We start from the raw sequence: 12,122 nt of genomic DNA, 5'->3' as shown, positions 1-12,122 counted from the left end.
TACAATATATCGTAATTGTAATCTCCAGCGGTCGTCCTATGCTGTAAAGCCATGAATAACCGGATGGAGGTTACAATTACGACATAGAATGGAACGGTAATAGATCTCGTTTCACTGTCAACTCACAACTTCACTGTGGTTGAAAACAAGTTTCACTACTTTACGGAATCTAATATGAATATAGGAAGATCCTCTATCAAAATAAAACATCTAACCTATACGTATATTTTTTTGTATTAAAAAATCTGGACAAGGCCAATTTTAAAAACAAGAAAAACACTATCAGGACTTTAAAACTATTACTGATAAATCACAACGTTAACAGAAATGAAGATATACTTGCAATACAGAAATCTTTTGTTTTAAACAGTGAATTCCTGAATTGATAGTGGATATACAAATCCGTCCATTCTATATCGAAATTGTAACCTCCAACTGGTTAACCACGGATTTACTGAACAGGGTCATCAGCTGGAGGTTACAAACCTTGCAAATAAATAACAATAGTTTTAAAATACTGATAAAGGGGATATATTTCTCATAGGCCTTTTCTCGGATTTGTTAATAAAAAATTAAAATTTATTCTTCCTGCAAACTAAGGACCAACATTGTTAATGGCAAAATTAAGATATGTATTATATGTAGTCTGAATGTACGTACACGACTGAGAGTTCAATAAATAAAATATAATACATACACATCAAAATCAAAGTATGGTAGTAATCCTCCCTTGTTTAGGGGGTATTAATATTACAAAATGGCATAAAGTTGTCAAGGCTCGTTTTTACTCAAGTGGAAAAATATAATGGGCAAACGTCCTTTTCTAACGACATTAGGGTTTTATGGCCGAGGATTTTCATTGCCCGCTAGTTCAACTCAATCTGGATTTGTGCCTCATCGTAATAAGGACATAGAACATTCGTCACTTCCAATGAAACGCATTAATGAAGGCGGTAAAATACTTAAAAAATATCTCTTAGTTCTTAGCCATATCAAAACTAAAACACTTTTTTTTAATGAAGAGTCGACGTTTGGCCTGAAGTGGGAAAGTTGTACGCACAGAAAGATGTGCTATTCAAAAATTCCAAGCATTTCTATTTGTTTAGCACTGTATCCATGCAGTTCACTGAATAATTACTATAAATAAATGTGATATGGATATTCGATACATAATTTTTTTTCTAAATAAACTGATATTTTCGCTGTGCTAGATATGTTTTTATATTAACATTGATCGGTCCTAATTAGCTTAGCTTAGTTAATACAAGCAAATAGTCACTTGAAACGGCGCAATGGCGTGAATATTTTTTGTTTGTTATTTGCTAGTTTTATTAGTTATTAGCTAGTTTGGTCAGACAGACGTTCTTATTATTTACGTCATATTTATTACGTGTTATTTTGTCATACCTCCAGATCAACCAGTGACGATGGCAAAACGCGTCTGGAAGGCAAAACCTACGATACTAGGCAGACCAGGATGATCGAGACAGAGAAGAAGTTCATTTATAGATCTCAAAATGAAATCTCACATATTTTGGGTAAATTCTTTTGATTTAGCCTTTTATAGATGTTATGGATAATTATAAAACGAATGGGGTTATCAATAAATGGGACAAATGGTTTTTTGCGTTATAAATAAGTTGTCTTACAGGAGGGTTTTACGTACTACTACCGGCAGAGTATGTTTATTATAATGGGAAAATTGGTAGCACAGAACATAAAAAAATCTTTTTAAGAGAATTACTGCGACAGCATATATGAAAAAAAGTAAGTCGTACAAGCATACGGATGCATTCACAATCAGTGTCAATAATTGCCTTTTTGCCATATCGTTCCTACAGCTTCGGGCCAAAGTTCAAAGTTTCGCAATTGGAATAATTGTATCTGCAGTAATACAAAACTGCACAGACAAAATCCAAGGGGATTTTGTCCAAAAGGGTGAAACAATTTAAACGAGACTCCTCTGATATCGACCGATTTTAATTAACAGAGTGTAGGTCAAACGGCGTTTATATCCCGTCCAGTTAGAAAACCGATGGAAAGGGGGGAAGGTTGTACCACCACCTGGGGTCGTGGATTGGGGGTTGGCACGTTTAATTTCACAATTTCCCTCCCTGTCCGCACATCAACACAGGTTAAAACCGTCCAAACTTCTCAAACGGAACGAAGTCGGTATTTACCTTTTGCCCTTTTTTTTAATATAAAATGATACAGTAAAGATCCGACATCCGTTCAACGTTGAGTGACGCGTACGAGGTCAAAGTCACTTTACAATACTTTTTACATATAATTACCAATTGAAATTTCATAGAAATAATTGAGCTGGTTATGTCGATTCGCTTTTTGTAAAGAATGGTTCTACTCACACAAACCTTCTTTTTTAAGTGTTAGACCTCTTTTCTATTCATTTCGACCTATTTTAAGGTCACCATAAGGGCAAAAATATCTTAAATATGACTGTATTTGTAAGGGCTGTATCAGTAGAAAAATACTTAGAATACTGTTACAGTCCTTGGCAATGTTGGGACTGAGTCGGTCTTCGAAGAAATTTGAAATCGTCTGTGAAAAACTTAATTATGACAATTTGACGACAAATTTAAGATTATTTTGATGAGGTCCTTAAAATAGGTCGAAAGCTTGGCAGTAACAACCGAAATTGCTTTTTCATCAAGACCATATCGTGATCCAGAGAATTCTCGAACAGAAACAGAAATAGAAAAAAAAGACAGAAATTCTGAGAGTAAAACCATCCTTTACAAAAAGTGAAGAAAGAAAACTGAAATTTCACGGTTTGTGCCAGGATTCGAACCCAGAAACGTTGGCGAGGCAAATATGAGTTGGATCTACACTCGCGATCGCCTTCGATTCGATATCTCCTTAATTAAAAAACCGTCACAAATTAAAAGCCTGCATGTTGATTTTAAAAAAACGCCAATTCTCATTCTTGCTGTTTGTCTTCTGTATTTGTCTTTAAGAGCGTTTTAGTTGACATGTTTGTATATTTTCACTTTATACACCTACACACAAATTTGTTTAAAAAAATTCACAACAGCCTGGATTTTGGATGCTGTTCTGAACAAGTTCAAAGGGAAAAAAAAACTACAATCTTAAGGAGATTAAAGCCGGTGTATTACAAAGCAGTGTTCAAAGTTCTTTTTATCTAGCTTATGACAAAGACTTCCCAAAATCACAAACTGATACCGTAATATTTGCGCAACTCTCTCTAGGGGGATTTATCAGTAAGGAAAATCTAACCTGCAGCATGTTAAAAAATTGTGAGGTTCACAAACATCCACAAACCAGGCAAAATGATGTTCTTTCAAGTACCTGTACCTTCGTACATCTGTACGCTGCCTAGAATTTATCTAAGTATAGCAAAATTGTTTTGGAGGTTCCGCATCACTAACAAACTTCGGGATTATTCCATCAACTAAAACCACTTTTGAAAGACTCAACCCCTTTGAACTTCCGAACGAAAATAATGCCAATATGGTTATAAATGATTAAAGCAATAAGGGTTTTTTTCACAAAATCGTCTATAACTTTATGGTCTAGGACCATATTCTTTGGCACACAGGACGTTTGTCACAGGCAGCACCAAAAATTTCTCAACTATAAGAACACCTAATTCCACATACAGCTATAAATTTTCCCCCAAAAAAGTGGTCAAAGAAGGTTAAAAAATATCATTCGTTGCCTTGAAAAATTTCAGACTAGTTAGTAATTTTTTTTTTTATTTCAAATACAAAACTAGTCAAACTACATCAAAAGGTTAACATGCACTAATATACATGGAAGAAAACAAGTAAGATTCTATTCGTGTAACATACTAAAATATGATAGGGTAAAACTTTAGGGTTCTTCTACTAGTGACATTTAGCAAATGACAAGAGGAAAACATTCAATAATCGCAAATTAGCCTAACTGAAAAAAACCACTGGTTCGAACGAAATGAAGTACAGTCGTAGAAGCAACAAACATTAAAATCAACAACAAACGCTTAAGTAAATAAATTAAGCTTACAACATTTCATATTCATTAATCGAGTAAATTGGCATTTCTCTTGGTCGGGTGTAGTAAAACAACATGGATCCTAGTGGAAATCGTGTGTTTTAACCCAACAGTAATATCAAGTAGTAACCTAGCAGTAAGACACACAGCTGAAATTTGAAATGGAAGGCTCAAACTTAAAATAAATAAATAATATGTATAAAATAAATAAAAACTGAATAACAACTGTCCATTTCAAGGATATCACATGCTTGTTCAGAAGATATAAGTGCACAAATAACAAGGAAAATAAAAGGCGACAAGTTTATATTTCTGAATATAACTGCTCACGAGACATCAATCAATAACTAATATAATTATAAACTGGCACAGTAAATCATGTGTCACTATTCGACCGGGCGGTTTTGTTATTTATTATTGGCTAAGCATAAAGAAATATTTGAACCGTTTGAACATAAAATTAAAATAGAAAGTACTACAATTTTAATTTGTATATTTCTTTTTCAAACTGAAGGCATAAACGACAAAGAGGTCTATATCCACAAACCGTCACATTATTATTATTAAGGTTGAAAGATGAATGTATTTTTCACACATTGAATAACCCTACCAAATTGCAGAGGAAAAATCCCTAAAAAATTAAATTGTATCCTAAAACCTTGGGTTTTCAAGGAATAGAATTTTTGTAATATGACAGTGAAAGAGAAAGAACATTTCCATCTGTACGATAATATTTTTCGTATAAACAACCATTTGGATGAAAACATCTTTGTATACATTTCAAACTGAATGAAAGGGGGTGGGGTGGCAAAGACGGTTTATACACGGTAAAGAATACATGCCCAACTCCAGGAAAAGTTTAGCAACAGTTTAAACACATATTTCCACTGTAACAATCTTTGGAATGCAGCAAGAGTGGAACAGGTGGCTGAGTTTTATTTACAATTTACAAAGAGTTTTGTTTACATTCTGACATTTTATATGGATTTCAATTTTGTGGATATGCCATTGAAAAAGGAAGTACGTTTATTTACAAATTTACTTAGGATTGTAACAGGCCCATCTTCCTAGTCCTAACAAAACACTATCAGATTGAGCTTTACAAGAGTTGTTAAATAATTAAAATTAAATTTAATAATAAATCTCACCAAGCGTAGAAATTTCAGATTACCGACCAGTATTCAATTTGGTCTGTAACAAAACTATATATTGAATTTGAATCCATCCACAATGAATCCTAAACAAATCAGCTACCACAGAAAACCTGGTTTCCTTTTACTTCAAAAATTTCACCATAGGAAAAGTATATTCCATCTCACCGTAGACTTAACAATACTATTCTTAGAAGGGTGTTTTAATTATACATCTATATTCAAGTTTAAACAGACTGAAAGCAAACGAAAACGACAAAAAGGTCAACCAATTTTCAATAGCCTTTTACCTTTTATTTTGGAATAATTTTCAAATACTTCATAGTATGGGTCTTATTGTAAACCTTAAAATGGCTGATGGCCAAAAATTAAACCAAATACCTTAGGAAAAACCTCTATCAAATTAATTAGGCAACAATTAGAGATAGAGAGAGAGAGAGAGAGATGTATAAAAAAATTTCTCTCTGATAGTCTTGAGAATTGCACAATTTGTAAACTGTTGAAATGTGATAAGGAAAAGACCTAACTGAAAGCGTTAAATTAAATAACTGCAATCGCACTTGCGATTCGCTAAGGTTGATTGTTTTGAACTATTTTTGAAAAGATTTATCCCATAAAAAATATATTGTTCTCAATGCTGATAAAAATCTTTCGGGAGATATTCGTTCCTGGTGACTACTAAGCAAAGAATTTTACATTCAATTACTGATAAACTGGGTGAGAAAAAAAAACAACAATTTCAATTGTGTTGATAACAATAGAAATTCCATTGGTAATTCCAACTTATCAGCCTAGAGTCCATTGCTGATTATGATTTTATCAAAAAATTTGGCAGACATTACATCAAATATAAAAAATATACATATATGGGTGAAAACATGGACAGCAGACGGTGTCTATCTAACTTGATGGGTTCCAATCAAAAGCTATTGACACAGTTGCCCTTTCATCTTTACAAAATCAATTCATTATTTTAAGATATCGGGCTGGAAAACGTCCGACTGGATCCAACAAAGAATAATTGCCTTTTTTTAATTCCTGTAGTAACAAATCAAAAGTTTTTTTTAAAAAGTAACTTTCAACTGTAACCAAACTGATAAAGATAGGGTTAACAAGATAGGAAGGGAAAATATGCCCAAGCAGCTGGAAAAAGGTAAACCTTAAAATAAAACACAGTAAAGCCTTTTTTAATTTAAAAAAATCCAGACTACTAACATTTAAAAAACTCAAATCAGTCACATTTCACTACTATGCAGTGTTAATTATCTTTTTACACTCCAATAATGCTATTAAATTGGTATAAACGATAAATATATTATTTTTCTCTACAAAAAGCTCTGCATTTAATTGTAGATGGTGTGATTTTAAAATACGTTTCAATTATTTCATAACTAACAACAAAATTGTTACAGATTGTATCAAATGAAATAAGGCTGAAAAAAATTATTATTGGGCTGAAATATATCATAACTTTATATGAAGCGTTTGGTCATAACATGAAAAACTAAAGTTTCATTCAAAGAACAGAAATGTTTCATTACAAAGGCTTTTAATGTGTGTATTTTATTATTATTTATTGGGCAATGAAAGGAGAATAAAGAGACTTTCGCAGAACAAAAACTGAGTAGATATTTAAGCAATGTATTGATCCGCCATTGGAAACGGATAGTAGCAGGTACTTCTCTTCATTTTGCTTGAAAAATTTTCAATTTTTCTTCAAAATCTCCTTTGACCAAGGGATTCGTCCGTGTCGGGGAATATGGGAAAAAGCCCGGGCCAATTAAGCCGTGTCCATTAAAAAAAATGTATATATATATAATCTGGACAATTTCATTTTTTCTGTTTACAATGGAAATCCGGGCAAATGAAATTTTTTTAAATTTGTGCTACATTTTCCTTGTTTTGGGCGTTCTTCCCAACGGATGTTGTACAAAAGTAAAATTGAGGTAAAGAAAAACATTTTAAAGAGAGGATCAGCCGAAGAAAGAATTATACTCAAAATTAAAACATTAACAAATTCCTTCCTGCTGATGACAAATCACGCAATTTCTGTTTTACAATATGACTATTTCCCAAGCATTATTGTTTACAGTATAACCAATGGATTTTCTTATTATAAAAAAATAAAAAAGATATTAACAACTATTTTCATTTCCAATTACTGCTGGGCCAAGATGGCTGAAACCGATTTAACACATTGTCGGATTTTGCTATTTTCCCCAAAACGTCGGTCACTGCGAGATGGAAAATTAACAAATTTGGCCTAGGAAGAGGCCGAAACTGTCAGAAAATCCGAAATGAGAAGATTTTCCAAGCGTTTAGTGCCGTTTTATTAGCTCGCCGCTGGGGAAAATTCAGATAACAGCGCGCGTAACCTACCCGGCTTAGCCTCACTCAATTTAAAGTTCCTCCAATTTTAATAAGGGAACGACTAATTTTAAACAAAAGGCAAAGCTTTAAAAATAATAAATAAATAACTATAATGGAAAAACAAACAGAGCAATAAAGTCGAATATTTGTTTTACAATCATAACATCAATGAAATTCTCATCAAAGAAAGGTTAAGGTAGAAGAAACGATGCAAATAATATGAAAATTGTACTGATGATTCGCTTTGAGTAAAATCAGACGTGTTTCATGCACATGCGATATTCTTTGATTAATTCTTACGGTCTACATAAATTCCATTTTTTTCTTTTTTTCTTGTTTTATTTTTTATTTATTTTTTTTTTTTTGTCTAAATCTTTTAGTGTTTAAGAGTTTAAAAAATGCAAGTATTAGTATAAAGTACAGAAACAATTAGGATAAAATTTAAATGAGCGTATGAATAAAAATTGTTGAGAAAGGACTAACCTGTAAGAAGTGGGAGTGTCGGAAACTCGACATCGGTTGAATTTCTGTACCTCGAAGATCCTTGGGATTTCTTTTTCTTCTTGACCGACCGTTTTGCGAACGGGTCGATCCTATCGACGAACGTGGTCGATGACATTTCGAACAGAAAGGCAAAAACGTTCTTCCAGAAAGAAAACGGGGGCGACCGGCGACGGAGAGTCGAGAAATAATCGCAAAACTAGCAACGGGGAGGTCGTCCTTCTCGGCTGTCGGAGGTTTTTAGACGATTCTGTCTCAGTTTCGGTCCGGCGGGCTCTGTCTCAAAGGCTTCTTCTTATTCGAGCGAGACGGGCCTTTTTTCATTTTTTCTGAAATTACGATCTCCGCTCCCTTTTCTCCTCGGAGCCCACGGAAGGAGCAGGTCTTCCTTTATCGCCCTTCAAAAATGCGGGTCGTCCGACAGTTGCGCTCTCGGAGGGCGAAAATTCAAATCCCTCTCGTCGGCCGGCCACTTTTTTTCTCTTCCGGGAAAATTCCGGACGTTTCGCTCCTGGAGAGTGTTCCGCTATCGTTCTTCCAGCCGTACCTCCACGATAATCGGCGTTAATCGCGTGCCAAGGGTCCGTCTACGAGAAACGGATCGGTTACGTACATGTGCTCTCTCCTACGACCAGTTAAAACCGTGTATAAATACTTCCGCTCAGATCCGCCGATATAAAACGCCAGGCTTTCCACTCGTTTTATATCCTCTCGTCATAATCACAGTCGTCGAGCCGGGATCGTCATCACATCACCATACAAAATAAAACACAAACTTCACCAACACATTTCAACATACCATCGTCAAACATCGATCTCACGGCTCTCGTTCGCCCTCTCTGCGTGTCGTGCGTCGAAAAGAGCCACCGTCTGAACGCTCCCTACAATATCCAATCTACACCCGTCCACAGAATAAAAGAGATCACAGGGGGGAAAATCCCTCGCANTATATATATATTCCAAACAAATCGAAACGTGACAAGTAAATACTATTGACACGCTAACGGTCCGTATCGAGGGTTGAATCTGAAAAGGCCGGCTTCCGAAATTATTTCGGAATTATTTCCGACCCTGTTCAGAAACTGAGGAAAATGTAAATAAATACGCGACTCTTTCGTGGAACGATCGCGAACGGGGAGAGATCGCGAGAAGTATCCGCTGAAAATAGTCTAACGCGAAGTACCGTCGTGGACGAGATATTCCGTGATCAGTCTGGCCAACGTCACGAGACCGACCTTCATTGTGCCCGCTCGCCTAACCCGATCCCAGGATGACAACGAGTCGGAAACCTTTCAAAACCCCTACAGAAACAATTTATATTTATTTTTCACCTTTTTTCTGCCTTTCTACGTTCCCCTTGGTAGAATGGTCGAGATTCCCGCGGCCGGCGGCGAATTCGTAGCACGCCGTCCACCACCGGGTTGAGGTAGGACGGGGCGATATTTCCACCAAAAAGTCTCCTCGTTTTTCAAATTGCCATAAATTCACATTCAAATTTCAGCTTTAAACAAAATAAAGGGCTGGATTTCTGACGATTTACGCGATAATCCCTGAGTTTTTGGCTTCATCCAGCATACGGTTACCGTTGACGTCAACGTTGACTTTATCGTAACAAATGGTCTATTGGTGTAACCGACAAAACAAACATTCCATCCACACTTGCCCGAGCCATGTTTTATTACAAATTCAATTGCCATAACTAAACTAGCTGTTTATAACGTAAATATAAAATTATACACCAGCAAAGGCCCTTGGAGTGGTCCTAATTGTCTTCCAAGCTGAACTTCATGCAGCCTTACTCTATGCCCAAAAGTTAATAAAGAAAATTGTGAAAAACATAAATTTATACATAGTGCCCAAAAACATTGGAATAGTAGACACAAAATCTACATAGGCGATGTATGTTGTAACATAAAGGCAATCTCAAGTTTCAGAAAGGGTCCTCACATGGTACATTGATGGATCCAAGATGGAACGAGGTAAAAGGGCTGAATTGCATCTTAGCATAACCCCTTTGGGTCCCAACAATCTTACAAGCTGAGATCCATGCAAACCGAATCTGTACTCAGGTGTTAATAAAGAATAATATGAAAAATGCATATGATGGCCCAAAACACAAAACCAATTTCAAAGTCTATAAAGACAAACGTTTCTTCTTATGAAGAAAGGATGCAAACTTGTCCCACAACAGTGATGGAAACCGTTCTCTTTCTTAAACCTATATGTACAAAAGGTGCTTTCAAGAGTGGCAAAAGGGTTCTGAAATTCAATAAAATAAAAGACCTAAGGAACCAACACAAAATTTTCGGTAGAATTAAAATAAATAATGGTACATGACAAAATGAAAGGAAACATAACCACTTACCCATGCAAGTGGACATAGACCTTTGCTTACTGCCACTACCCCTTGTTCAATTTTAGATCTAGTGTAATAAGTCCTCTCTTTTGGTCTTAAACCTATCAGGTCCAGGTATAGAGTGCTTCCAACCTCACACATCTCATCACCTTCATTGCAGCTTCTTATGCTCATCCAAAGGGAACCGACATCTTGGCATTAGGCATTGTATGCTGTTAGTGAAAAACACTTCCTTCTTCATAAAATATTGATTTTAATGTGCCTGGCAAGAGGAGTCTAACCAGAATCCTGGTCTTGTCACAGTTACCTTCCAGTAATTCCTTTGTAAGTCTTGCAGATGGCCCTTCTATGAATCTGCCTCATGCCTGGAGTGTTGTTCCACCAGGTTTTGGACTCACTAAGGATCCATTTTTGGATGTATCCTTTTTTGGCAAAATGCTAGGCTAAGTTTTAGCAGTGACGAGAAGAGTCTATTAGTGTGTTTTAGAGTGAAGTGAAGAGGCTATTAATTACTAAACAGCCAGCTTTGAAAAATATGATAGATATTCTTGAACTACTAAGCACTGGAGGTCTAAGAGTCAACTTCAATTCAATGGTCTGGAAACAACTTGAAGATGAGGACGCTGAAGGAAACGTGCTAACACACTAGATACAGCAGGAGCAGTCCTTTCTTTGGACTGGAATAGCAAATTGGTATGACCCAAAGCATGCTTAAAGAATGAACAATGGAGAAAGAAATGACCCCAGGTGCAAAAGTAGGAAAATAAATTTCTACAACCTCTTAACCAGGAAAACAAAACTCTACCCCTCTCTTGATTGGAAAGAATTTTAAAAAAAGCAATTGCTTATTTAATTACCACCTTAAAAATTAAGAACACTGAGATAGAAACCTGTTGTCCTGAAGAGGCAGAAACATTGGAATCTGTCTTATGTGACTGCAAAGTGAAAAGCTATACGTATTAATGTCTAAAGAAGTAAGCAAATTGGAAAAGCAGAAAAAGCAAAACTACCTTAAGAATAGTGTCTTTCTAAGATTTGGAAATTCCCACAACAGATCATTTAGGTCATAATGGAAGAGAGGGAGAATTTGGTCACCTGTGAACCTTGAAGTAGGTAGAAAACAGCCAGCATTGGCAGACCAAAATGGTCAGAAACGACCAAACAAGTTTACTGTATGTTAATCCAAGTAGATTTTTTAATATGGGTAAAAGATGTATAAAATACTGCCAAAAAAATCAAAAAATGTATAAATCATATACCAAGACTGTTTACTAATTAATACATGCTCAAATCTGCATATGCATGTACATATATACACACATGTACAGAGTTGAGCCTACCACTTTTGTAATTTGTAATAAATTACCACCAGGCCTCAAGAATCACCCCTGTGTGTTGGCAGTCTGGGGTCAGACATTGATCTTATCAGTCCATTCACTGAGGTTGGACTCAAGGATCTACCAACAGCTAGGTCATTTCAGCCCCCAACACAGTCAGTCCCCAAATCCAAACCTATTCACACTCACTCTTAAATACATTTTCCTAATTAAATGCCATTCACTCATGGCACATAATTAAACCACACACTTACAAACAACTAAACTAATTGAGGGTCTGTAGGGTACTCAACATTCTGTCATCGGCCCTCATAATACACATTCATACTAATAAATACATTCAATCTCAATATACACATAGGCACACAAGACATCAGAACAGAGGATCCAAATATT

The 12,122-nt window shown here is 35.6% G+C and overlaps 1 protein-coding gene across 1 annotated transcript in view; it reads right to left on the bottom strand.

Annotated features, from left to right (window-relative positions):
- LOC106666627 (serine/threonine-protein phosphatase 2A 56 kDa regulatory subunit epsilon isoform) overlaps nucleotides 1–9,227 on the bottom strand; it is a 119,824-nt gene extending 110,597 nt beyond the window's left edge. The window contains exon 1 of the mRNA XM_014393948.2: nucleotides 8,016–9,227. Within this exon, the coding sequence (XP_014249434.1) occupies nucleotides 8,016–8,151 (136 nt within the window). The 5' untranslated portion in view covers nucleotides 8,152–9,227. The remainder of the gene's footprint in view (nucleotides 1–8,015) is intronic.
- Between the last annotated feature and the right edge of the window lie 2,895 nt (nucleotides 9,228–12,122).

This window comes from Cimex lectularius, unplaced genomic scaffold (genome assembly GCF_000648675.2).
Source record: "Cimex lectularius strain Harlan isolate CLEC.00 unplaced genomic scaffold, Clec_2.1 scaffold117, whole genome shotgun sequence".
NCBI lineage: Eukaryota > Metazoa > Arthropoda > Insecta > Hemiptera > Cimicidae > Cimex > Cimex lectularius.
This window is presented reverse-complemented; position numbering and strand designations above follow the sequence as displayed.